The sequence below is a fragment of the Ochotona curzoniae genome, unplaced genomic scaffold (assembly GCF_017591425.1).
Source record: "Ochotona curzoniae isolate NIBS_2020 unplaced genomic scaffold, NIBS_Ocur_1.0 contig_1014, whole genome shotgun sequence".
Taxonomy (NCBI): domain Eukaryota; kingdom Metazoa; phylum Chordata; class Mammalia; order Lagomorpha; family Ochotonidae; genus Ochotona; species Ochotona curzoniae.
This window is the reverse complement of record NW_024464920.1, coordinates 23669518-23697490: the sequence shown is the minus strand read 5'-3', so window position 1 is coordinate 23697490 and position 27973 is coordinate 23669518. Positions and strand designations below refer to the sequence as shown.

Here is a 27973-nt window from a genome sequence, read left to right as displayed (position 1 = left end):
ATTTGCTATTATTCCAGAAATAAATTCCTTTTGATTTAGGTTACCTAATTTGTTGGCATAAAATTGTTAATAATATTCACTTATAATCCTTTTATTTCTGTAAGTTCACTGATGTCCGCATATATATTTCTGATTTTGGTCATTTGTTTCCTCTTATTTACTTACTTACTTTATCTTCCTTAAGCTAGCCAATGGCTTGCAATTTCCTCATCTTGTCAAACAAGCAACTTTGTGTTTCACTGACTTTTTCCACTCTCCATACTGCTCATCCCCACGCTAGTCTATCTTCCAGCTTCTCTTAGCTTTTTGTTTAGTTGGCTCTCCTCTTTTCTATTTCCTCGTGATGTGAAGCTAGCCAACTAATTTAAGATTTCTCTTTTTGACACATGCACTCACAATTGTAGTCCTCTCTGAGTATTAAGTTTGCAACATCCCATAAATTTTGCAGTGTTCCATTGTTTTATCCAAGTGTTTTCTATTTTACTTTTGGTCTCCAGTCACTTCGTGTGTCTTTCTCCAATTCTGGTGTTATTCTTTGGCCCACTGTTTTTCTTTAGCCATGTACTGCTTAATTTCCTTATATTTTAAAGTTTCTCAACCTTCTTTTCTGTGATTGATTTCTAGATTCATTCCATACCAGAGGATACTCCATATCAACTTTGGAAAGAATGTATCGATATACATACATGTATTGTCTTAAAGAATGTCCTATGTGCACTAGAAAAGAATGCATCTTCTGTGAATTTACTATAGAGAGCAGATAACTGGTCATGTGTATTCAATCTTTCCATCAATGTGACTTTTGTTCAGAATTTAATTCATTTACATGTACAGCAATTACTAAAAAGGAAGGCTGTGTAACTCTGCCATTTTTATATTTTCTGTATGCCTTAGGCCTTTTTTCCCCTTCAATAACTGTATTATTGCTTTCTTTTATGCTGAGATTCCTGTAATGAATTATTTTGACTCGTTTCTCCTTTCATTTTGTGTATATTAGAAATATGTTGTATGTGGACTTGGTATGATGGTTCCATAAGTAAATCCTTGCCATCCATGCTCTGGGATCCCATTTGGGTGCTGGTTTGTGTCCCTGCTGTTCTACTTCGCATCCAGCTACCTGCCTGTGGCCTGGGAAAAGCAGAAACAGATGGCCCAAGCCTTAGGATCCTGTACCCAAGTGGGAGACATGGAAGAAGCTCCTGGCTTCAAATAGGCTCAGCTCTGTCCATTGCAGCTACTTGGGGAGTAAACCAGAGGACAAAAGATCTTTCTCTGTGTATCTCCTCTCTCTGTAAATCTGCCTTTCCAATAAAAATAAATCTTTAAGTAATAAATAAATAAGTTGCCTGTGATATGTTTTGGGAATTACATAGACCTGGAGTTAATATTCTTCCATTATACTCACCCCAGATTGGCTGCTATAGAATACTGAAGATTTAACAAAGTTATGTGCCTGCCACATCTAGTTACCTTTGTGTTACATACCATTGGAGTACGATGCTTCACTTTGGTCTGGATAACACCATCTTTTTCAAACTGTATCATATCATTAAGTGGGTCCCAGGGACGAGTGCTATTTAAATGACAAAAATATATATCACTGTTTAATGTCTATTCAAATGTTAAATCTGCATTAATAATTATAACCATAGTGTTAATATTAAGATTTCTCCCATATCTAATATTCTGATTCTCAGCTTATTTCAAAGGTTAACTGCAGTCAAATTTATAATGAATGGAACATCAAGTTCAAATTCTCACATTAATTTATGGTTTAATAAAATCTACTGCAACTAACATATATTTTAGAAATGAAAACAACAAATGATGTTAACACGTTTTTTAAACTCTTTTTACGAAGGCTGGCAATTGGCTTAGTGGTTAAGGTACCTGTTGGAATCCCTCCATCCCCTAGTGGACTGCCTACGCTCACCACAACTGCTGGAACCTAGAACCCTGCTAATCCTGCAGTCTTGGAGGGTTCAGGGTATGCAGCTGTTGGCTATCAGCTTCTGTCCGTTAGGGACTGTTATCATTTGGGGAGTGAACCACGGGATAGGAGCTCTCTTTATTTGTCTCGATCTCTCTGACTTTCAAATAAATTAAAAACAGGCAAAACTGTCTTTGATTACTTACTCTGCAAACCTGTAATGCCATTCTCCTGTAAGTGGATCAAGTTCAAACAACTTGCAAGTCCACTCTTCATTTTTTGTTTTGCGATCTCTGGTTGCTTGCCTTTGAGCTTCTTCCAGGACGTATTTCTCTTGGGTAGCTTCAGTTTGGTCTTTGGCATTTATGGCCCGAGTTACCCGCTGCCAAAGTCTAATACATATGCAAACATATTATGAGAAAAAGGCACAGAAAATCAAATCAATTCAGGATAGGCTTGTATCCTCATGAGAGAAAAATGACGCTTATTTAGACCTCAAACTTTAATAAAGCTTTGCTCATACATTTAGGAATGAGTCAAATTATGAAAATTCCATTCTTTGAGTAAAAAATGATTTTTTCTTGGCAAGACAATGTATTATATGGGATCTTAAACATATGGTAGTAAATGTTACTGACTCCAGATGATAGGAATGTAATGAAGTTAGAGCTCAAGAATTCACATTTTTACCAAGCTCCATAGATGATTTTCAAACATTCTGTTTAAGCTTCCTTGGCTTCATAAAGATTCATTATTATAATGCAGCACTTCTGAACTTTCAATGTGTGATTTTTCAGAAAACTTTTAAAAAATACTTAGCAGTGGGCTCAAGTATTTTTTAAATTGTTATTATTCTGAAGGTGCTTCCCAGATTACTTTAATATGCAGTGTTGAAAATCCTTTACTATTGCAGTAAAGTGATTTCCCCTACTAAAGTTTAGCCATCAGTTAAGTCAGAGTATATCATTTATATCCCATCCATAAGGAAAGTCATCATGTTCAAAATCAAAGAACAAAAACTGAAATCTGGCAGACTTGGAATAAATGCTGGATCTGCCACATCTCTGCTGCGGCCTTAACGTTTCTTGTGTGTAGTTTCCTCATTTTTATAACATTTTGAGTTATATACACATCTCAAAAATCGTATACCTTGACAAAGCTTGGCTGTGGATAAAGAATAGCATTTAAAATTATAGCTGAAACAAAATTTTTATAACTGGTATACATATTATTTTTCTATTTCTGACCTAAATTTTGAGCACAGAAGGAAAAGAATATATAAACTTGAGTTCCAATGAGACAAATGATAAGCATGCGATAATGTGTCCTAAGAGCTAAGTAGTCTGATATATACAAAGTGCCTAGCAAGATGTTTTAACAGAAACCTCCTTCTAACACAGAGACATTAGCATAAAATAGGGCAATATACATACCTGAGTTTCAACATAAAAGTATAAGTAATCTAGTAAGAATTTCTTCACTAAAGAACAGAAATTCTGGCTTTAATTATTAGCCAGCTAATGTACATCCCTTGGAAGCCAGTACATGCACAGCCAGTGTGTTTTTCTTACGTCTCAGAGGCTGGAATAAAAGTAGAACCTACTTCCATTCGCCTACAGTTCTATATATCTACACCAGATGAGCATAAACAGGCAGAAACAGCGAATCATTAGTTCTACCATTTTGTATCAATAAAAAGGTTTTTTCATTTAATGCTTTAAGACGCTAGGGCAAGAAAGTACAGCAAGGTAGATGAGTTTTAGTTTTGAGCTGTAGAAAACAAACTGATTTGCATTGCATTTATTTGGTACTCATCAAAACAGCATACTTTCACATCACACAAATTGCAAACTATTTTACTGGATGAAAATATTAGAAGATAGAGAAAACCGACCATACCACTGATGGACATAAAGAATATTCTTTAACGTTCATGAAGTTAGCATAAAAAATGGTATACTCACTTCTCCGATTCAAAATCTCCCTGTTCTTCAAATTTCACAGTGTGCCTTATTAATCTCCACTGCTTAATGTCAGGTGTTGGATTCCAGAAAACCTCAGAATTATCTGTCTTTTTGTCATTGATAAAAACTTCACTATCCTAAATTTAAAGAAATTAAAAATCATTCCTGAGAGATATTTAGAGTGGGACTTTTTAAAATCGCAAGTTATAAATAATAAATTTATCTTTACTTAGAGTAGGATTATATAGCAAAGCAAAAATAATATTATCTTCCTATTCCTGAAATCTACAGCTTACCACACTGAACATGTATTATTTATTAATCATTCTACTTTCTTATTTAATAGGGAGACATTAAGAGTGAGACAGCTCAGTCTCCAAGGGTGCACAATGTTTGGGGCTGGCCTGAAGTTGGGAGCTGCAAACGCAATCCATGTCTTCCATAGGGAATTCAGAGTACATGTTAGCAGGAAAACGGAATTGAGATTACCACTGGGAATTGAATCCAGACAATCCTACAGGGTGACTTAACACTAAGTTAAATGCCCGTGTCCCACTTTTGTTTTGTCTTCATCTCACCCCCATTTTAAAAATACATTTAAACAAAAGCACAAGTAGCACTGCCTCCAAAAGTCCTAAATCTGTTATTTTTTGAAAAATTAAGATAAGCAAATATCACACATCACATGCCAAATGTTAACAGCCATTTGTGAACTCTCAAAATAGGGCCTAGTGCAACTAAAATGTAATGCTATTGGCTGTCCATGGACTTAACATGTATACAGAAAAACCTGAAAGAGGCTTCTTGGCATTACAAATTTGAATACAATCTTAAAAACTGCATTTTTTGAAAGTTTAATTTATCTTTTCTCCAAAGGATATTAACAACTCAATTAAAATTGTTTGCAGCATGTATGTGACCGCTTAGAAATGTCCCCAAATCCAGTTTCATTTTCTTCTATTTCTCACCCTTTTCTGGTTATAGTGAGCACAGGCTATACTCTGTGTTCACAGTAAAAGTGCACTGAGGAAGCACTCTGCTCCTTTGCAGTCAATGATGTTCGTCTTAATTAAACGATACACATACACACTTAGGTTGGAAGAAATCTGAGAAAAAGCCACGACTCTCATCCTCCACTGTATCCTTTCCACGTTTCTCTACGAGAAATACCCGTTCTAACTGGCACTACCTATGCCTCTTCCTTCTGGGTGAGGAGCACAGGGCTGCACACAGAAGCACAGTCCTGCAGCAGCAATCCCTGGCTAGAATTCTTGTGACATGCTTTGAAAAACTACTAAACCCTCTGTGCCTCAGTTTCCTCCTCTGTAAAATGGAGACAGTACAAACAATAACAAAATGGATTCCTACAAACCAACCCACATGGCTGTGTATCAAACATTCAAGGAGCTAGTATAAATCATTTTTTAAAAGAATGAAGGATGTCATTGTGGCATGTTAACCATTTCTATCATTTTAAAAATTTAGAAAAAATGACATATTTCAAAAAATAAATAAATGTCATAATACACCAACTCCTAAATATCTGCTGTTAAGCTAAAGGTTATACTAAACAGTGACACTTTTAGCAATGGAGTAACTTTTTATTTTTTTAAAACATTCTAATTTTTTTTCCTAGAAAGTCCTTTCTGTAACACTAATATTTTCTATAAAAACACTTACCCAATGGCCTTCCAAAGTAGCTAGGACTTCTTTTCCCAATTTAAGCTTCCCTGATATTTGATTAACACAATCACTACTTCCTAAAAATGGCTTTAAAAAGAAAATGTTAAGCATTTTAACTTATATACGATATTGAACAAACAACAAAAGCAATTTTATTATTAAAGTGTTTTTGAAGGCACAAATGATAAACTACTGACTCAAATTTTAATTAGAAATGTTTAGTTAAAAAGAAACGTGAAATGGTATAGGAAAAAAACCCATACAATGTGATACCCAAATGAATACTACAGAAGACCTTGAGTCATGTACTGAGCAGCCCCAATTCCATGCTCTCTCCTTCCTCTCAGCACTTGGCCCTATCACTGAGACAATACCCTAAGCTATAATAACTTAGTAAATGTAAGGCTGTTATCATCTACAACAATTAACTTTAAAACAAAATAAATCCATAATAAAACAATCTACCAATAAAGAAAATAAAAAGGAATAATTTTGAGATCATTTGCATTTGGCACACTTTATCAATATCTGTCTTTTGAGAGAAACGTCTGATACTCCAGTGCAGTGATACATATTCATGTTGTAAGTTATTCAACACTCTGTCATCATGAATTTTAAGTATTATTATCACTATAAAGACAAAAATTGGTGAACGTGAAAAAAATTCAGGCATTATATCAAACAACATTTTTTACTGAAGTTGAATACTCATATGGGAATAATGTATTCATAAATATTGTATCATCTATGAAATGCTTATCTTGATAAAACGTATCATCTTGTAACAACTGACACTGGCATGTCTCAAATTTTACTTTCACTCCCAGGCAGAGACAATGTACCAAAGGTGGCCTCAGTAATCTGCACGCTTCCCTCTAGTCCACCTGTTCTCCCCTCAGTGAGACCATGGCAGTTTTCCATTCTTTCCATTTACATCTGAGTAGGCTTGCAAGTCTTTAAGCAACAGAGGATGAGGGAGGCAACATAATTTGGCTTCTGAGGCCAAGCAGCTTCTGCCTTGTTCACTTGGATGCTTATACTTGGAAACCCTAAGCTACCAGGTAAGAAGCCTCACTCCCTTGAAGCTGTCATGTTGTGCTAAACATCAAATGATTCCAGTTCCATGTGCAGCATCCCCCAGAGGCAGTAAGTCTGAGGCTCTGGACCTTGGACGATAGTGACTTGACATTTCCAATATGTTCTGTCCAAATTGCTGACTCACAGAACCCAGAACAATCAGAACATGACTATCTCTAAGACTATGAGTTTTAAATTAGTTTGTTTTATAAAGACATTAACTAATAAAACTGTATCTTTTGTATACAGCTAGAGTGCAAACTGACACATACCTCTGCTTTATAAAACACTAATTTACTGAAAATTTTCTATCTAATCACTTCTTAAATAATACATCATATACAATACTAACAACATTATTAATTAAAAATAAAACATGGTGCACTTGCAAGCTACTTAAATTTTCCAAAGATACTGTTTTAGGTTATTTCAAAATATTCACCTTGCTTGTACCGTGTTCCATGATCCCTGACTTAGCATGAATTGTATTCTTACATCAGAAACAAAAGTGCACTGTTTGGTCCATATTTCTGGCATAGCTCCCCTTCCATTAGGTGACAATCTCCTACTAGTTTCTACTAACCTTTAGTTTAAATTCCAGTATTGCACTGTATCCAGTTTTTTGACATGTAATATTGACTGTTCCACCAAGCTCCAGTGTCATCGTGCCATAAAGAATTCCTAAAGTAAAAAAATCGACGAAATGTTGACAAGAGATATATACTAGCAATATTAAGTAGAACTCTGTAATTTAATCTCCCAGAGAAACTTTAATTCAAGAGCATTGTTCCTCATTCAATAAAATCCTTTAACATAAACATAAAGCTGACTTTGTAAGATGTAAATAGATAACAGCACATGAAAATGCATAGATTTCATATTTGCAAATTTACACACTTACTAAAAAGTATTAGTATCCTCCAAATCAATATCCACAGTACTTTCACAGTCGTGCACAGGCATGCACAGGATAGTAAAAAATTTGAATCACCAAGGCCAACACCACCTTCTGGGTCAGTTACCTTACAATAACAAACAAACAAACAAAAACCACCAAGAAAGAGAACGAAAATTCAAAGAAGGTAACACAAAATATACAGCAAAAAGGGCACTTTTTTTTTTACTAGATGAGGTGGTGTTGTCTTGTTCAGCCTCAGCTGGAAGCATGCACTCTGGGTGATTCAATTTTTCCCCATTCTGCAAATGCCTGTGTCTGACCACAAGTATAATGTTAAATTGCTACTGAATGTTCCTAAGTATACAAAGGTTGTGTCATACCTTACAGACTACTTTGTGTGATAAAATTTGGTGAAGGCATGAATTTTAGGGTTGTTTGTTGCCTGTTACTTCAATGTTAGCAAATCAGCAATTTATAGCTAATGTAATAACTAAATAAATGTCTAATATGTAAACACAAAAACCGAGACTTTTTACCACTTGATTGATAAAAACATGACAAGAGGCTCAAGGGAATGCAAGCTCCTTTGCCGCTAAGAAGCAATGGTTCAGTATTTAGTAAGTTAGTGTCTGCAGCAATGTTATAGATAAACAGTAAATAACAAAAATCAATTGTATAGCAAAGAAAACAAATCAATTGTATAGGAAAGAAGACAAACAAATCACTGAAAAAGACCATGCAATTTTTCTGTTATTTATTGTATAAAACGGTTTAAGAGAACAGAAGTTTGGAGCGGAGCCAATCCAAAAACGGGAGCCAGGAGCCTCTTCCGGGTTCTCCCACACAGGTGCAGGGTTCTAAGGTTTTGAGCCATCCTTGACTGCTTTCCCAGGCCACAAGCAGGGAGCAGGATGGGAAGTGGGGCCACTGGGATTTGAACCGGCGCCCATATGGCATCCCGGCGCATGTAAGGCAAGGACTTTAACCACTACACCATCGTACCAGGCCCAATGATAAATATTATTAAAGGTTAGTACTACAAGAAGCTGAAAATCACTTTTTTAAGGATTCCAAAATAATTTTCATCAAATTTCCAAACTTTCAGATAAAGAAAATGTAAAGGAAGTCCATGATTATCAACCAGTCTTTTTTTCTGCCTAAAAAATTTATCATGGATAAGTTTCTTATGGGTAAATTCATGGACCACAGATAAATTCAGGTGATAGTAACAATAATCTTAAGGGTCTGTGAATCGGGCCTGGTGTGATAGCAGAATAGCTCCTGGATCCTGGCTTCAGATTGGCTCAGCTCCAGCTGTTGCGGTCACTTGGGAAGTAAACCATTGGATGGAGGATCTTCTCTGTCTCTTCTCCTCTCTGTATTTCTGACTTTGTAATAATAATAAATAAATCTTAAAAAAAAAAGTTATCTGTGACAACAATAAAGAGCCTGGGTATGTTGAAAACATGCCACCTCTAAGGGCTAAGAATTTGTTTAAAAAAAAAAAGTCTGTGAATCAAGCACACTTTCAAGCAAATGTTGATACCATCAATCTCAAAACATAATAAATTAAAACCATGCATATTTATTTAGAAAGATTTAAAGGATATCCAAGTACTGAAAAGATTTACCTTTACAATGAGCGTATGGCATTGTCATTACATAATCCTCGCCTCTGTTCAAGAAAGTTAATCGGGCTTCTCCTTCTAATATTGCAGAGAGTGAGTTTCCTGAAAGATTATTATATATCGAATTTTATGATGACAATTCAAAGAAGCAAACTGTATTTAAGATATCTACCAGACATCCACACTAGACTGAAAATAATGTTTTAATCTCAAAATGCTCAAACATGTATTAATTATTTCATATATTTATATTCCTAAAAACTAGTACATTCGAAAACAGTTATTTGCATATTATGTTTTTAAAATGAAGATTCTAACAAAAACCTTAAAGATGTAGAACAGTCAGTGAAACATTTTAAGGTGTAGCTTATTTTAAAGCAGAAAGTTTGTTTCCTATCTGTAAGCTTTAAATACTTGTGTTATTGGAAGATTCTGGCATGTTATTTTATGCAACACAAATGGTCATTAATGACTGATTCTAAGCTGAATGTTCTTTCAGTGTATATATTCAAAGACTAAAATAGACAGGTCCTCAGTTACATTTAGATGACAGCAGTGTCATAATGGGCAACCATTGTGTTTTTTCCTAAGTAACATCTCTGATGAGTTCACACATTTTTTGTTGAATAGTTAATAGGAAAATGAGTCATTGTCTCTATGAACATGTTAAAAAGGCTATTCAAGTAAGGGAGATACTTAAAGGGACATATAAGTCACTTGTAGAAAACAGCACATAAACCAGTCCAAATAACAGTCCACCAGCAAATAACATATCCTTGGACAGGGTGCTGTTCGGGACAAGGAAAAACTCACCATAGAACTTGGACTTAGCCAGGATACTACCACTAAGGCAAAATCCATCTTTTCGGTTACTAACATAAAAGGCGGATATTGGTGGATGATGAGACACCTATGAAACAGGAAAAACATAATATGTAATAACATAAACACATTCTTGTACGTATCAAAAGTTTAAGTTTTATAATGAGTAAGAAGAAATCTTTGTAAGTACTAAATTGAAAATACTGATGTTTGCACTGATCTCTGTCTCCAAAGGAAGTTCACCTCCCTTTATTCTCACCAATTGTCAGGCCCCTCTCATGTTGTATCAATGTTGGTTCATACATAAGTGTTACTATATCATTTCTAAAATTAATTATAATGCAACTTCTTTCTCTCATTTAATCTGAAAAATTCTATATTGTGAGAAATCCTATTGAGGCTCATGTGGCTAGAAATCAAGTTTACTTGTCAGTTGCGATTAGAAGAGCTTAGAAGTGACCCTTCAGTCCTCACTTTAGTTGCACTAACACTAAAATTGGAACGATACAGAGATTAGCATGGCTCCTGTGCAACACACACACAAAAGAAGCCCAGTTAATCCTACAGATGATCACAAAACTGGCTGAAGGAATGAGTGGAACCTCTCGAGAGAGCTGAGTCAGAATCATCTGGCTAAGCAGCTCCCAAAATCTTCACTCTCATCATACGAGATAATTAATCCATTCAGTTTTAGTAGTAAAGTTTTATGCAGCAATGCGTAACAAATAAAGTAGCTAATCTTCATAGATTACTGAAATGACTACAAAAAGCTTTGACAAATATGTTGTAATAAATTATAATTTTTAAAAACTATGTGCATCTTAAGTGTTTTGATGTCAGATATATCTGAAATCAATTAAATCTCATGCTTTTCAATTTTGTAAAGAATTATAATGAAGTAAATGAGGTGTTGTGAACAGTCATTATTTTAAAACAAATCAATATAGGTAAGTTGTTTCAATCTGAAGAGTGTGTCAAAATACCTAGGAAAAAAGTTTATTCTTTAGAATATGTGTTCTTCTCATCCTCACACCCAAGGTGCAAATTATTATCATAAGGAGTCACTATTATTTAAACACAATCCATATTCCTAAAGTTTGTGCACACAGAGAAGACCAAAATCATAAATGCAGATATATTAAAACAACAGCTTCATTAATAATACATTTTATTGTGGGGAAAAAATCATTAGTAGCCCTGGTTATCTTGATCTGAAGGGTTGTTTAGGTAAGCAATAGTTATGAAGAAATATTGGGGTGGGAGAATTAAAACAATGAGGCAAGCGTGTGAGATCAGGTTATCTGTAAGTGAATGCATAGGTTTAACTAATGTGGGGGGGATAGAGAGGCATTTATTTGAGAACATTTGGAAAATTATGGAGGATCTTGAATGCCAAACCAAAAGGAATAAATTTGATTTTGGAATTAGAGTCAGTGAAGAATTTTAAGCATGGTAAATAAGAATATTTGGGAAATGTGAGCTCGTCCCCCATCCCAAAAAGGGGTGGGGTGGTGGGAAGAGGGAAGAAGAAACATTATAAAGGTTCTATGACTATAATACTTAGGGATATGGCATTTAGTAGTATATAGTACTGAAAGGTTAAAGGTTTACCAAATGTTCACTGAACAAAGTTTACTGAGCTAATATTTTCTATAGAAATATCTCAGCAATTTCCAGGCAAGTTTTGGTTCTGTAACACGCATTTGTAATACCTGTTCAGCAATATAGAAAGTTTTGCTGTTCGTTCTGGGATGAATCCATAAACAACGGAAAGTTTCCCCAAGAATAGGATTATAAGGTTTCTTCAACCCCTAGTGGGGGGAAAAAAGTTCAGTTACAAACAGAAAATATTCAAAGCAATTGCATCATCAAGCCATCTTGATTCTTTCACAGTAGGAGCAGGCCTTCAGCTTAGTGGTTAAGATCTGTGCATCTCATATACCAGTAACTTGGGTCCAATTCCAGCTCATGCTCCTGCCTCCAGTTTCCAGCTAACGCAACCCCAGAAGACAGCAGTGATGGTTCAAATAATTGATTTCCTGCCCCTATATGGGAAACTGGCTACCAATTTCAGTTGCAGCCACTGTGGGCATTTGGGGAGTGAAGTAGCCTATAACTCCTCGCTTGGTTTTCTCTTTGAAATTTAAGGGTTTTTTTTCCCCAAGATTTTACTATTTTTTATTGGAAAGTCAGAATTACAGAGATAAGGAGAGGCAGAGGAAAGGATCTTCCATCTGTTGGTTCACTCCCCAAGTGGTGGTAACAGCTAGTGCTAAGACAATCTGAAACCAAGAGCTTCTTCTGGGTCTCCCACACAGGTACAGTGTCCCAAGGCTTTGAGCCATCCTCTGCTGTTTTCCCAGGCCACAAGCAGGGAGCTGGACAGAAAGTGGAGCTGCCGGGACACGAAGGGTGATCCATATAGGATCCCGGCATGTGCAAGGTGAGGATTTTAGCCACTAGGCTACCACACCTGGTCCTCAAATACTATAGTTTAAAAAAATTGCATTAAATGAAATTTAGACGAAATAAAATAAAGGCTTCAATCACAATATGAATTTAAAAGATCAAGTGTTTTGAAAAGCTAAAGAGGTTAAGGAATAAAATTAATAATTAATCTTAAGATTGCATTAAAAAATAAGGACTTCATAAAAATAAATAATTCATAGAAACCTTAAAAAAGCAAAATATGAACATTACCTTTGGCTTTTTATAAAATCCTGACAAATACCATTTCACTACTTTCTTCAAACGGAAATAAGGATTCTCTTCAAGAGCAGCCCTAAAAAACAAAATGATAACCCTAAACATTTTATACAATATAGCTTATTCCTTCGTATTTATGAGCAAATAAGTGAGCATAAGATCTACTTGGAAAATATAATTCATACTTAAAACAGATGGCAAAACCAACCATGTAGACTGATCTAAAAGTTGTTTTTGTTTCACTGTTTTCCCTTCTTATCTTGGCTGAAGTAGTACATGAGACCTCTCTAAAACAAGGTTTCTCAAACGGAGTTCTGTAGGACCCAAGATGTTGCTCAAATTTCTTTAAAGTTGAAAAACATAAATGGGTTTGGAGATGTATACACTTTTGTAATGCCTTACAACTGGAGTGATGGTGAGTGGGCAAATAGCCTCATCAACAATTTTATTAGAGGTTTTCACACCATAGATTGATTAGCAAAGAGCCACTGCTCACTGGATGAGTCGATTCTCACCATTCTTATCACTGATGTGATAGGAGACAGGTAACAATAGCTGCGAGTGTTACATAGAACATGGAAGGAGGATGACAGTCATGTCGGCTTTTCTCTGACTACAAAACTGTGTGAATACCCAGCCTCTAGCACACATTTTGCACAGTACAAACATGAAATAGAATTAAAATCATTTAAGCCAAATTGAACAGGTTTTAATTCATTTTTATTCTTTTATGTCCCCTTGGATGCCAATGACTGACTTTATGAAGCAAATCAACTCCACCACTACAATGGATAATCAAAGAGCAATTTTCATTAGTAAAGAAGAAATTTTAGGATATAACATAGTTACCTTCCTGCCATTTTTGCTTTTTCCATTTTGTTTTGTTGTTGTTCTGTCTTGTTTTAAAAAAGATTTATTTATTTTTATTTGAAAGGCAGATTAACAGAGAGAAGGAGACAGAGAGAGGAATCTTCCACCCTTTGATTCACCCCTCAAATGGCTGCAATGGCCAGCAGGAGCTGATCCAGTCAGGAGCTAGGACCTTTCCCCTGGTCTTTCAGGTGAGTACAGGGGCCCAGGCACATGTGCCATCTGTTTTGTTGCTTTCCTAGATCATTAGCATGGAGCTGGGTTCAAGTGAAGCAGCCAAGACACAAACCAGTGTTCTCATGGATGACGGCATTAGCAAGTGGAGGATTATTAGGCTTTTGAGTTACAACACTGGCCCATATTTCTGCTATTGTTGAAAATTTTATGAAATGTTGATGAAGTGTATTAGAAGTGAATTCTGGGCCCAGAGTAATAGCCTAGAGGCTAAAGTCCTTGCCTTGAACACACAGGGATCCCATATAGGCACCGGTTTGTATCCCAGTGCCCCGCTTCCCATTCAGCTCCCTATTTGTAGCCTGGGAAAGTAGTCAAGGATGGCCCAAAGCTTTGGACCCTGCATCCATGTGCAAGACTTAGAGGAGGTACCCAGCTCTTGGCTTCAGATCAGCTCAGTTCTGGCTGTTGTAGCCACTTGGGGAATGAACTAGTGGACAGATCGAAGATCTTCATCTCTGTATATATAACTTTTCAATAAAAATAAACAGATCTATTAAAAAAAAAAAGAGGGCTTGGAGTAGTAGCCTAGCAGCTAAAGTTCCTGTCTTGAATGTACCAGGAACCCATATCGATGCTGGTTCGCATGTTGGTATTCATGCTTCCCATCCAGCTCCCCGCTTGTGGCCTGGGAAAGCAGTTGAGGATGGCCCAAAGCGTTGGGACCCTGCACCTGCACATGAAAGACCCAGAGGAGGCTCCTGGCTCCTGGGTGTGGATCAACTCACCTCCGGCTGTTATGGCCACTTGGGGAGTGAACCAGTGATCAGATGGAAGATCTTCCTCTCTGCCTCTCCTCTTCTCTATGTATCTGACTTTCCAATAAAAAAAATCTTTTTTAAAAAAAGAAGTGAATTTTATTGAGAAGTTGGTCATTTTCTTTTTACTGTAGTCAGCTATTTGTATTTCATAGGTGTGTCTGAAGTCTAATGTGGTGGGGTTTTTTTTTTCCTTTTTGGAGAGGCAAAAGGAGAGGGGGGAGGGAGAAGGGGAGGTGAGTAGAGGACAAGGGGCAGGGAAAAGAGGGAGGGAGAGAGGAAGGAAAGAAAAGAGAGAAAGAGAGAGAGACAGAATGAGCTGATTAGCTGCCATTTGTTGGTTTGCTTCAAAATGCCTACAACGGCCCAAATTGGGCCAGGTCAAGAGACAGGAACTGAACTCAGGCCACCCATGTGGGTGGTAGAGACTGAACAATCTGAATCCTCACTGCTCTGCAGAATGCACATCAGCACAAAGCTGGAACTGAGCGTGCAGCTGGGATGTGGCCCCACTCTGACAGTGGAAGTGGGCATCTTAGCCACCAGGTAAAGGGTTGCCCTAATGTGATCTTTGAAGATAAGGTATGAGGTAGAAGAAGAATACTGACAATTGTGCCAATTTGAAACATACTTTCCAAAAGTAAAAGCACTATTTCTCCTGTTCACTATTTGGCTTAAATTCTCTCACTATTCAATTTTATCTTAAATTCTACATACAAACAACCAGTTTAAAAGATTAAACAATATAAAGCAGTATACATGTCTTGCACCACATTGTTCCTTCTTATAGAATTTCTTTTTAAAGCATTTTTTCTTTAAGCACAAATCAGCAAATATGACCATATAGTTGTTTTCTAGAAAGAGGTAGCAAAATACACTCACTTTTCTATACCTTACTTCCTTTTATACATATTTAAACCAGGAGTTTTGTCCATATCATTTTAAAGAATGTAACCCATATAATTTAACCAGCAACTGTGGCTGAACAGTGGGTTATATTTAATATGTTACTAAGACATGGTTACAACATTATTTCATGTATGTCATCTTATATATGTGGAATTACATCTATTGGCATTATTTCTAAAAGTAGGATCAGTGATGAAAGGATAAATATGTCTAACATTCTGATATACCTGTCAGATTCAAAGTTACAGTGCTAGAATATATCACTGTACAACGTATGAGAGTGCCTGTTGGCAGCAGGGTGGAGTGCCAGGAAAAGTGTAACCCTGCATTTGGGAAAATGAACATCTCAGGAAGACCTTGCTGTGATTCAGGGAACCTGGCAGTAATTTCAGACAAATATTGATAATGAACTAAGGAAGATTTGGGCAGAACCGGGGTATAAACGTTTTTGGATATTCTAAAATCAAAACCATATAGTATCTTATTATAGCTTGAATAAACACATTTTAAAAATCTTATATAAAGGTTACATATTTAAGAACCATTTCTATTTCTTCGCTTTTGAACTTTCCAGTCACTTCTTGCAACCTTTTCATCTTTAGTGATAATTTTCATTCAGTATCTAAGAGTTCTTTTTTATTTTAGGCAGGTTAATACTTTACCTATGAGGATTTTAAAAAATTCTCTAGCTTAGCTTTATCAATTTATATTTGATTCTGCTAATGATTTTCGTCTATGCAAGTAACAGACAATAACTGAAAACAAACACTGATATTCTTAAAAATCAGGATGTGAAGCTAGAACTTAGCATCAAACAGTCCACTGTGCCCTAAAATACCTTTGGTTGCTAGGACAGAGCCAGGGCTAACATCTGGAAGAGAAACCCAAGCCACTGGTAAAGTTTGCAGGTTTCTCCAACAATTGCTCTGACAGACGTGGACCGGGTCTCCTAACCCTCTTTATGCCTGCCTTCTTCACCCAGAATTAACACCTAGGATCAGATGGCAGCTTAAGGAAAAAAGGAAAAGAGTTGGAATTTCTCTTCAAAGCCAGAACTGGCAGGACATTCTCGTTGTGATAAACCACAGAGAATACACAGGCTTGAACCAAAGCACAAATCCTACAGTGGCACCAAAACCAGAGCTCAGGGCAGAGGAAAGACAAACAGGTCGAGCAGTCTGTAACCATGGTTGTCAGGTAAGGGGCAGAACTTTTGTCTTTCTCAAACCTGTGATCTCTCAACTTCATAAATGGGAACTTCAGAACGAAGTGCTAAATCGGCTTTTATTAAGATCAGCAACAGAAGTGGTGAACGGAGAGTCATGTCTCATTACAGGCTGATTTTTGGAAGGGCATAATCATTGAAAACAGCATTCAAAACTCCTCACGATCTTCTATTTTAAGAAGAATCATCTACTTACTCAGACAGGAAATCGGCATGATAATAGTAATCTGAAAGTTTATCCAGGAAAGACCGGGGTTCTAAAATAAACGTAGGCAGAACCACCCTGGATAGGTCCATTCCAGGACGGACTTGCTTCAGCAGCGTCCAGATAAGGCTTTTGTTTTCTTCAGATACAGTTTCTGTTTGAGAAGCCTCACCCGCCTTCAGCCATTAAAACGAAACAAAACAATAAAACATACTTATTTCAAACACATAGATACACAGATAACATAGCTATTGTTGGAAATACAAACTTTTTACAGGACTACCCTCATTATCTTCAATTTCAAAATCCATTAAGGAATAAAGTCAATAGCTATATACATGAAAAATAATAAAATGAATGATATATAAAATATCCACTATAAAAATATTAACCCCAATTACTTCTATGCATTGATAACTTTGCACTTCAACTGGCACTATGCACTTTAAAGAAAACTAAAACAAATCAACAAAGGCCAAGAAAACTCTAACAGAATATTGATATTTATATGAGTATATGTGTCTGGCCATTCACAGATCCTGACACAGTTCATTGAATGCAACTTTTAAAATAAAACAGACAGGGCCCAGGGCAGTAGCCTAGTGGCTACATCCTAGCCTTGCACACGTCAGGATCACATTGGGCACCTGGTTGTTCCACTTTCCACCCAGCTCCTTGCTTGTGGTCTGGGCACAGTAGAGGATGGCCCAAAGCCTTGAGACCTGTGTGAGAGATCTAGAGGAAGCTCCTGGCTTCAGATTGGCTCAGCTCTGGCCATTGTGGCCACTTGGGGAGTGAACCAGTGGATTCCTTTTCTCTCTTTATATCTGACCTTCCAATAATAAGTAAATAAAAAATCGTAAAAAAAAAATACTATAGACATCATACTAATATTCTCTTTTGGGAAAATAAGCTGGTGGTCAAATAAACAATACCTTCAATTTCACTTGAAAATTTCTCGAGAATTCGGAATCTAGATCCCCAAAATCAAATTTTACCTCTCCCAGTTCCTCATGGCTCTGTTCAGTGTAGGTGGTCTCCTTTAAGGGCTCAACAGGCTCAGGTTCAATGTAGGAGTCATCTTGCCTTTCTGATGTATCTGTGTCACTTTCTTCACTTTTCCCCATCACCTCATTGTCAGACTCATCATGCTCTTGATCATTTTCTTTATCAGATTTATCAGAATACATGTCTTGGTCCTTATAATGCTGTCGTTCAATTTCACTATCATTTAACCTTAGGGGAAAAAGTGTTAGAATGAAAAAATAGAGGAGTTTAAGAATGAAATGTAAAATTTGAAACTTTATTATATGCTGGTACTTTACTAAATGTTTCATAGCTTAGCTCATTTAATCCTAAATATCACTCTGAATCATTCTCAGTTTACAGATCAGTTAATAGAAACACAGAAATACTAAATAAAAGTTAAAAGATGGCAGTCTGCACTCTGTCTACCATGTAAGTGCAAAACTTCTGAAAGCAAAATTTAAGACTATTTTCTGTTAGCCTTGCTCCTCTTAGTTTTGCAAATATCATCCGTTGAATAAACTTCATTGTGATTTCTGGTGTGAAGAAAATGCAAGCCAAGATCATTAGATTCTTCAGTAAATTCAAATGAATCATGACTTTGCTTTCACCTGTGAAAATCTCCAAAGTAACCCAAAGTAAATTCAAGAATAAGAAAATGCAAAAGATAAGTAAGTAATTGCACTGAATTCTATTCAGTGTTTGTTTGATAAGCTTGATCTTAAGACACAAAATATCTGGTGGAACAGTGAATGGAAATTTACGATCAATCTAGGATCCAGGGTCATGGAGTAGCAGGTAGTCACCACCTGCAATAGCAGCATTCTTTGTGGGCATCAGTTCATGTCCTGACTTCTCCACTTCCAATCCAGCTCCCTGCTAATGACTGAGAAAATGAGACCCTGCCATCCACATGGAAGATACAGATAAAGCTCTTGGCTCCTGGTTTTAACCTAGCCCAGCCCTGGCTGTTGCACTATCAGTGAATCAAAGGCTGGAAGATCTTTCCCTTTGTCTCCCTCTCTCTCTTTTGCACCTCTGCCTTTCAAATAAACAACTTTTAAAAAGAGAGAAAGTCAATATATAGCCTCAAGACGATAAACATTGTTTTATAATTTGTGCAAAAGGAGAAAAACCTCGGGTCCCAACAATTACCTATCTTCTGATCCCTGTTCCCTTCTTATTCTGTTCATCCTCTAGTTGCTCAGGATTAAGTTAAAATCTCCAGATTCCAGGCCTATAAAGAACAGGCATGAAAGAAAGAAAAAAAATGCAAATCATAGTGTTTGGCTGAAGTTAAAATGAGGAGGGTAGTAATTTAACTTTAAAAGGGTAATCGCCAGCCTCATGGAATAAGCAGGTGCAGGATAGAGGCTGGGGAAGGATGGAAGCGCAGAAGTGTAAGACCTTTTTGGCTAGACAGCTACTGAAGAGACCTGGCCCCCAACAGGTCAATTTTTTGCTGCTGCCTACTTTCTTTTGAAACTGGTTTTTTGTTGTTGTTATTGTTTTTATTTTTTAGTATCAATTACAATGTATGCCTCCGAGAATCAAAGCAAATATCGGATACAATTCCAAGTTAAACTATTTATAATATAAAATAATTCCCCAAATACCAGGTAAAGTAACTCCAGAGCAATTACAAAAAGGTGTTACAGATTAGCAACAGGAGGACAAATTACATCTCACTGTCAATAGACAGGAAGGACTTCACATGTGATAAAATATATGAAACTGTTCTTAAAAAAAAAATACATTGTGTTACAGCAGGAGAAATGAGGAAGCAAGAAATCATTGTTATTGAAGGAACACCATAAAGGCAAAATGCATAGTTTAGTGGGGTTATACTTGGGAATAGTAAAGTAATTCACAATGGTTAGAATCAAATAAATTTCTACACCTGATTATAGTAGCTAAATAAATTTTTTAAAGATTTGTTTGAAAGACAGAATTACATATAGAGGGAGACATAGAGAGAGGGCTTTCCTATGTGTTGGCTCACTCCCCAAATGGCTACAAATTTATAGGGCTGAGCCAGATTAGGCAGAAGCCAGGAGCTTCATCCAAGTACCTTACATGTGTGGCAGGTGCCCAAGGACTAGGGCCATCTTCTGACGGTTTCAGAGGCATAGTTGCAAGGAACTCAATCAAAACTAGAGTAACTGAACACAAATCAGCAACCATATTGGATGCCAGCACTGCAGGTGATGGTTTAACTTGCTACACCATAATGCTGGCCCCTAACAAATTTTATGTTATGGCTCAAATTATAAAATAGGAAGAATACAGGCAAATTTCAATCCTAGCAATACTATTAAAATTTTAGGCCTTTCAACTAATCCAATGAACAGTACATATGATCTACGAAATCATTTCCCAATTACTGGCAGCATCTACTTACTGGAAGTTGTCACCACTGTGGAGATTGTTAGCACGTAATAAGCCATACAATGTCACATGTGTGCTATCTGATGAAATGCTCAGGTCATGTTCCTTTCCTTCCCTGATCATTGTCCGTTTAAGAAGACTAGAACATTTCAAAGCCAGCTCCAAAGCATCCATCCAGCACCTCCCTGGATAAACACAGATTCATAAACAGTATGTCATACCATGAAACTAGCAACCATCTTACACCGAACACACTATTATTTCTTTAAAAATATGTACTAGCCAATTAAACTGAACATAAAATATTTCCAGGATTGCTCAATACAACCTTTCGAATTTTATAAAACTTTTAAAATATGAAGTGCTTAGAAACCACTTAACAAATGAATAGCATACAGCATGTATTAGAAAGTGTAATCAATGTGATTTATTTTTCAAATCATAGAACACTAAAACACAGCACAATGTAAAGGCACCAAGCAAGGTCCATAAAACACTGAATGGATTATGTTTCTACTATTGAAAAGATGTTTTTGATAAGACTACCTTGAGGTTGAGCTTCTATTCCACTTATATGCTTGAAAATTTTAGGTCAGGAAAATGGCTACATAAAATTATCACTGTCATAGATTAAGAAAAACACTGCTATTTTTTAAACAAAAATTTTAAAAATTAGCAGAAAATGTTCGTGTTTATTTAAGTGCTTTTAAAATTCATGTTTCAACTTCTAATTTCAACCAAGTAAAACATTTCCATATTGAAAGTTCATGCCTATATTTTAATATTTTAAAAAAATCATCTGCTATAAGTAAACTCTGGAAGCTTACCAGATTTCTTACATCAAACCAATCTCAATTATGAAACATGAAAGTGAAGAAGAAATCCACTATTAGTCACTAAAGTTTGTCATATTACTTTGATATAAACAAATTTTGCTCTTCCCATAGTTATTCATAAATTATGTTTTAAATTACTGTGGAATAGTTTGTACTTGAACAAAAAAAAATCCCCCAAACATTATTATATTGTCTGATTACAACATTAAAACTTTTAATATTATTAAATGCATCTCAGAAAGATAAAACATAAAGTGTTACCACAAAGGACACTAATAAACCTGAAAGGTGTTTAAATATCAATGGAGATGAAGAAGACAACTGCAAGCTGGTGACTCATGACACAATGTCTCTATCTTATTATTCTGTTTATGTATAGAGTTAATAATATGAATACTCTAAACAATTTATGACCACCATGCTTCTGTTGTAAATGCTATACTAAAACAGATTTCCCCCCAAGGATACTACATAGTCGCAAATAAAATGAGCTCTTAAATCCAATTCACCAAATTATATTTACCATCTGACTCTGAAGTAGCTCGGATGATCAAATAACTGCTGGGTAAGGGCTGAGTTATGGAGCCAACTGCTTCACCTTTTGGACCCTTCACAATAAAATAAAAATGGTGAACATTAAGCACTAAGAGAGTTCAATTTTATATCATCCATTATCATCTGTAATAATCTAAATTAGGCATGTATTATAATATATGCAAATAAGCTTTAATTTCATCCTTAAGAAGATGATATGAAGCATTTAAGAAAGTATTCTTTTCCAGCAAATGTATTTCATTAACAGAAATAAGTTATCAACCCTAAAACCTTAAACCTATGTGTGCTCAAATAGCAAAGAGAACCTAAAATTTATCATACTAAGCCAAATTTTTAACTTCACACAGAATGTCCATCCTGCAGACACTACTAGGTAAGAAATAATACATTTCTTAAAATCTAAACAACACAACTGTAAATAATCCATAAGGGATGAATATTTAGTGGATCTAAGGTAAAACAAATCTCCATTTTATAAATGATGATATCTGCATTTAAAGGCCAACTATTCAAGACAATTTTATTTTTCCAGAAACAAAAAAGAAAATTCTTGCTTTAGCTGGAATTTTTAAAGAAGTATCTAACACCAGGGTTATACAGATGGATATGTCTTAACTGGAAAGAAAAGCACTGAATTTACAGTATAATTATAACAATAAAAGTTTTGAAGCTGTTTAGAAAAAGTTACTTTAGGTTATCACAGAAAAAATTCAAAAAGCATAAACATTAGGAAGATACAGATTCATGTCTTTTTTAAAGGTATATGTGTATATTGCCTCTTTAAGTAATACTACCAAGGTGTGGGGTTATCCAAGCTATTTTCAGTTAAACCAAATCTGTGAGTTTTTCCTTAAAGAAGGAGTTTTAAAACACGTTATTCACAGACATCAACTTTCTTAAAAATTAAAATGATGCTTATGTTATAAAATGTACCCTAGATTCACTGATTCAGTTATAGTGTATGTAATGCATGTCTACTGCTTGTACAATTCTTTATAATTCACCATATAAGGCATTTCTACTTTTCTGCTTTTGTGGGGCAAGAGTGAACAGAGCAGTGGTTTCCAGTTAGAAAAACATTAGGGCTCCATCTCTTAAAAACAATTGCCTATTAGGAGCGGTAAATAGTAACACTACTTGTGCTGACAGTCTCCCATCACACATTTGTACGACCATTTGAAAGAACACAAACATAAGCAGCAGTTTCTGTTGTGGCAGATTTTCCCATTTTGATCAAGAGAAAAAATATAATAAACACAACACTGCTACAAAGAATACTTAGGAATTATAAACTGAAAAAGATAGTTAAAATTGAATTGCCAAGGACAGAAGAAGAAATAAGATGAAATACGAATTTTCTTGAGAATTCATTGTAGAACTTAAGGGCAAACAAAGCCTTTGGTACACATTTCATTTTGAGCAGAGGCAGAAAGGGAAATGATGCACTTTAAAACAGAAACAAATACCTGGCAGAGGAAGGAAATCGTGTTGATTTCTCTGTTTTATTCATAGATTATCACCTTAATGCTTTCTACATGGATGCAACTGCTTACATACCTTCACTGCCCAAATAGACTGCTCCAAAGGATGGAAGAGTTTGAAACAAAAGCCATCCTTTTTTGATGGACGCTCAATGATTTCACAGGCATTCAGAAGGACGGTTCCTACCCACTGACCGTTTTTTTGGGTTTTATAGATCAGAAGCACTCCAGGTTTCAACACACACCACAACTTGGTCCAGCTCTTGAGGGTACCACGAATCTAGGAATGATAACAGAAAATATGTCAATTTTTTTCCCCTTCTACTCCGTAAAGTATAAACAGAATCATGACAAATGGGATGTTATAATCTGGAATTTCCATAATGTGAACACCTCAGATGTAACACATACTTTTTTGACATTTTTATCATTATTATAATTTTCCATCATACAGTTTTGTAGATACAGGGATTCCACCTTCCACATCCCTGTCCTCCCTCCCCAGTACCCACCCCTAAATTTTCCCCATATTATTACAATATTATAGTCCTTCAGTAACAGTCACAAGTCCAACATTAAGCTGTTTAAGTAACATGGCAGTGTAGGTTTAGGCAGTGGTAGATATCGAGTATCATACTGTCAAGGTATATAGATATAGACATACACATACATGTATCTTTTTTTAATGTGAGGGGCAGAAAGCCCTGTGTCTTTTTTTCTTTTCTTTTTTATTAAAAAGTCAGATATACAGAGAGGAAGAGAGACAGAGGAAGATTTTCTGTCCAATGATATTTTCCCAAAATGACTGCAACAGCCAGAGCTGTGCCGAGCCGAAGCAAGGAGCCTGGAGCCTCTTTTAGGTCTCCCACTTGGGTGAGGGTCCCAAGGTTTGGGCTGTCCTTGACTGCTTTCCCAGGACACAAACAGGGAACTGGACAGGAAGCAGGGCTGCTGGGATTAGAACCAGCACCCATACGGGATCCCAGAGTGTACAAGGCAAGGACTTCAGACACTAGGCTACTGCACCAGGGCCTATCACGGTATATTTAACAGCTTTCTTGGGAGTTCTCCTTTTAGTCAGGAGTAGAGAAGCATAATGCAATATATCTTCACTTCCCAGTAGTAATATATACATTATTCAAAGCTACAGCAAAAGAAGCAGCATTTTAAAGAGACTTGAAAAAAATGACATGGATTCTTCTTCTTACAAGCTTCAACTTTTTAGGAAAGACTAGGTCAACAATTTCAAAATAACATATTAATTAAAGCAGTTTTTCTAATCCCCTAATTTAACCCAGGGTCATTACAATATACCTTACTGGCTTTGAGGTTTTTCTTTTTTGCAGCATGTATCAATGTGGTAATTTTATTGTTGTAAAATATTCTAAATATTTGCTGAATAGTCAGAACAGAATCCTTTTTTACCTCTTAAATTACGAAATCCAAACTATTTTGTTCTTAGTAATTACATAAAATGTGCCATTTAAATTTCTCAAAGGAAATTTTAAAACAAAAGTTATATGACTCTCCACTTGCATAAAGTATTTTTCGGCTTGAGCTTAATGATCTGCCAGAAAACCTATACCACTTTTCTATTAATTTCTATTCCTGTAACATATTAAAATTATTTCTATGAAACACATTGAATTCACAATATTCAAAGGATGCTAATATGCAATTAAATTGAAATGGGAATTACGCCTGCCTTTATTTAGTGTAAAACATTTATTTTTTTCAATGCACTTACATAAATAAATACAGAAATAAATATAGAGCTCTATAGCCCCCAAAAGGAGCTATAGCATACTATAAGATCTCTAAATAAGAAAAATGTAGAAAGACATACTCTGAAACCAGACATAAAATCTTTTTAAAAAGGCACATGTAATTGCAGAAGAGACAGTAAGATGAGGAAAGTGAAAGGAAGAGACTCATCCTGAGCTAACATTCTGTATTCTGGTGATGTGACAATAGAACGTGGAGGGAAATAATCAGAATGGAGGTAGAGTTTGCAAAGTCAGCCAGAAGTCAATGGATGATCACTGAAAAACAGCTGGAGTTAATACACTTCCAAGCACAGCCTGAGCAAGTCAGAAGGGTTTCAGCACTAGCCTGAAGAAGATGCTTCACATGATTTGAATCATCAGGGAAAGTGTCACTGCACTCTCATTCCAGTGGCAGCACTTCTAGGACAGACAGTACACAGGCTACTTCGTTGGAGGTCTTACCAACCCTTGTACAGAAAGCGTCGGAGACTGGGGTGAGACTCAGGTGAGTGTCAGGTACTAAGATTTTCTGGTAGTTAAAGATCATTTTGAAAGTTAGGATTAGTCTGGAAGATTCCTACCAGTTATCCTTCAGATAAGACAAAGAGGATACAGAGACTGGGATAAGAGAAAGACCAAAACAAGCAGCATTTGGAAATGGCAGTATGCGTGTCTGTCACTGAATAAGGTAAGTAGTGTTGCTTGAACAACAGTTTTTATGTTTGCCTTTTCTCAACAATACGCATATCATGTATACAATGATACTAATCATAATTTGGATAGCCAGGAAAATATTGTTACAGACTATTGTATTAGATAGTATAGTGTCACACAAACAGAAACTTGTTTTCAAAGAAATATTATCCATATCTAATGCCATTTTAAACAGACATGAGATTCTCTCTTGCCATTAAGATCAGAACACAGAATCTCTGGAATGTAATGAATGGTTTCTTTCGTAGTGAAAAATAAGCAGTCTAGTTGTTTTTGTCTTGTTGGCCAGAGTTTTGCTCCTGGCTTGTCTATTCCAGCAGACAAATATCCAGCACCTTGAATGCGATATTCAGCACACACTGACCTTTAGCCAATCAGCCATAACGATAACAGAAGGATCTGTGATTGTACTGAGCAACTCCTTTGTGGCTCTCTTCTTTTCTTCTCGGTAATTTTTCTTTTGTACCTATTTGTAGAAATGACAGAAGAATTAAAAATTTAATGCAATAGAAATGAGCAATTTAGTTTCCATTTTTTAGAGCTAGAGAATTACAGAGGGTTTCTAAAGCTTGAGACCAGAATTATGGTACAGTAGGTTAAGCCCCTATTTGCAAATTTAGCATCCATAATCAGTGGTGGAGTCTCAGCTACTCAGCTTCTGATCGAATTTTCTAATATGCCTAGGAAGGCAGCAGCAGATGGCCAGATCCTTAGGACCCTGTCACCCATGTGGAAGATCAGCATGAAATTCTTATCTCGTGGCTTGGGCCTGGCCTGGCCTAGCCTTGGTCATTGTGACCATTTGTGGAGTGAACCAGTGAATGAAAGATTGTCTCTGTATCTCTCAGTTGCTCTACCTTCAAAAAATATAAACAAACAGGTAAATAAATCTTTAAGAAAAGTAACATTCTAAACCTCTTTGCAATTTTTGCATTTTAGGATAAAAAAAACAGTTTGATTTATAGGTGGGAGCAATTTTCAGAAAGCAAAGATTGTAATTTTTTTTTCTGATAGAAAAAAGTGTACTTCTATCATTTGAAATACATGTATCTCTTTTTAATTACATAATGAGATTCGAATACAGTGTCATGGTATTAATTTCAGACTATAGAAGATGAAAGTCTCCTTTACTACACCTTATCCCTTGCTAATTCCCAGAAGTGAGCCACTGCTAACCTTCTGGGAAACACTATCCTTTTTGGTCCTTTAATCCACAAAATATTGAGAAGTACACAGCTTATGTGTACAGGCATCTTGGTGTGTGTGTAACATATTGTAAAGTCCTTCCATTCATACTTCAAGAGTTTCCATATTATTTACCTCATTCTTTTAACGCTATAAAGGTTTTCTAGTATGAGTACAGTAAGTACACTCTCCTGTAGTATTATTACGTCATTTAATCCCTACATTAATCTTGTGAATTGAACAATTATTATCTGTATTTTACAGATGATAAAACTGAAGCAGAGAGAGTAATTTGTCCAGATGCACAAAGCTAATAAATTACAAAGATTCACACAGAGGCAGACGGGCTCAAAACCTATCCTCCTAACCACTGGATTAAAATAGCTTCTGTGTTTTCTTCATATAGTCTCTTACTGACAAAAATCTCTTATCATTTTCTTAAATTTTACAAAAAATGCTATAATGGTTTACAAATATAAACTTTTTCATTTTTGTGAAAATAAGATAAAAATAATTAAACCATCATAGCAGAATTAAACCATTCAAGATACTAAAGCTTTACTTTCAAAACAAAGTTATTGGTGAGATAATCTGAGAAAACAACAGTGGAGTCATACAGTCTTACTATTGTTTTATTGTTACTATTTGATGATAATTGCATTTAAAAAATTATAACCTGAAAATTTCCAACATAAATATTTCAATTAATTGTAAAGAGACTATGTAAACATAAAAAAAATAATACTACAAAGTACTAGAACTTTTGGTCTTTATTAATAATTTGTATCTGAATTAATAGCTTTTAACAGGAGAATGAAATTAAAATGTGGGCCTGGTGTGATGGCTCAATGGCTAAATCCTTGCCTTCTATGTGCCAGGATTCCATTTGACTGCTCCATTTCCCATCCAGTTCTCTGTGGCCTGGGAAAGCAGTAGAGGATGGCCCAAAGTCTTGGGACCCTGCATCCACGTAGGAGAACCAGAGAAGGCTTCTGACTCCTGGCTCCTGGCTCCAGATTGATTCAAATCCAGCCATTTGGCCCTTTAGGGAGTGAACCAGCAGATGGTAGATCTTTTCTTCTGTCTTTTCTTTACTCTATAAATCTGATCTGA

The 27973-nt window shown here is 35.9% G+C and overlaps 1 protein-coding gene and 1 pseudogene across 5 annotated transcripts in view; one reads left to right on the top strand and one right to left on the bottom strand.

Moving 5' to 3' along the window:
- Positions 1–27973, bottom strand: part of OSBPL8 (oxysterol binding protein like 8) — a 150175-nt gene that overhangs the window by 11261 nt on the left and 110941 nt on the right. For all 5 annotated transcript variants that reach the window (XM_040981311.1, XM_040981329.1, XM_040981347.1 and 2 more), the window contains 15 exons: positions 26040–26141; positions 23272–23475; positions 21683–21767; positions 20337–20508; positions 17908–18145; positions 16901–17085; positions 12703–12784; positions 11715–11813; positions 9994–10090; positions 9184–9282; positions 7238–7335; positions 5575–5664; positions 3895–4031; positions 2137–2322; positions 1486–1573 (listed from right to left, as the gene is read on the bottom strand). In XM_040981311.1, coding sequence (XP_040837245.1) covers positions 1486–1573; positions 2137–2322; positions 3895–4031; positions 5575–5664; positions 7238–7335; positions 9184–9282; positions 9994–10090; positions 11715–11813; positions 12703–12784; positions 16901–17085; positions 17908–18145; positions 20337–20508; positions 21683–21767; positions 23272–23475; positions 26040–26141 — 1962 coding nt within the window. The remainder of the gene's footprint in view (positions 1–1485; positions 1574–2136; positions 2323–3894; positions 4032–5574; positions 5665–7237; positions 7336–9183; positions 9283–9993; positions 10091–11714; positions 11814–12702; positions 12785–16900; positions 17086–17907; positions 18146–20336; positions 20509–21682; positions 21768–23271; positions 23476–26039; positions 26142–27973) is intronic.
- LOC121164071 lies at positions 10469–10566 on the top strand (annotated as a pseudogene).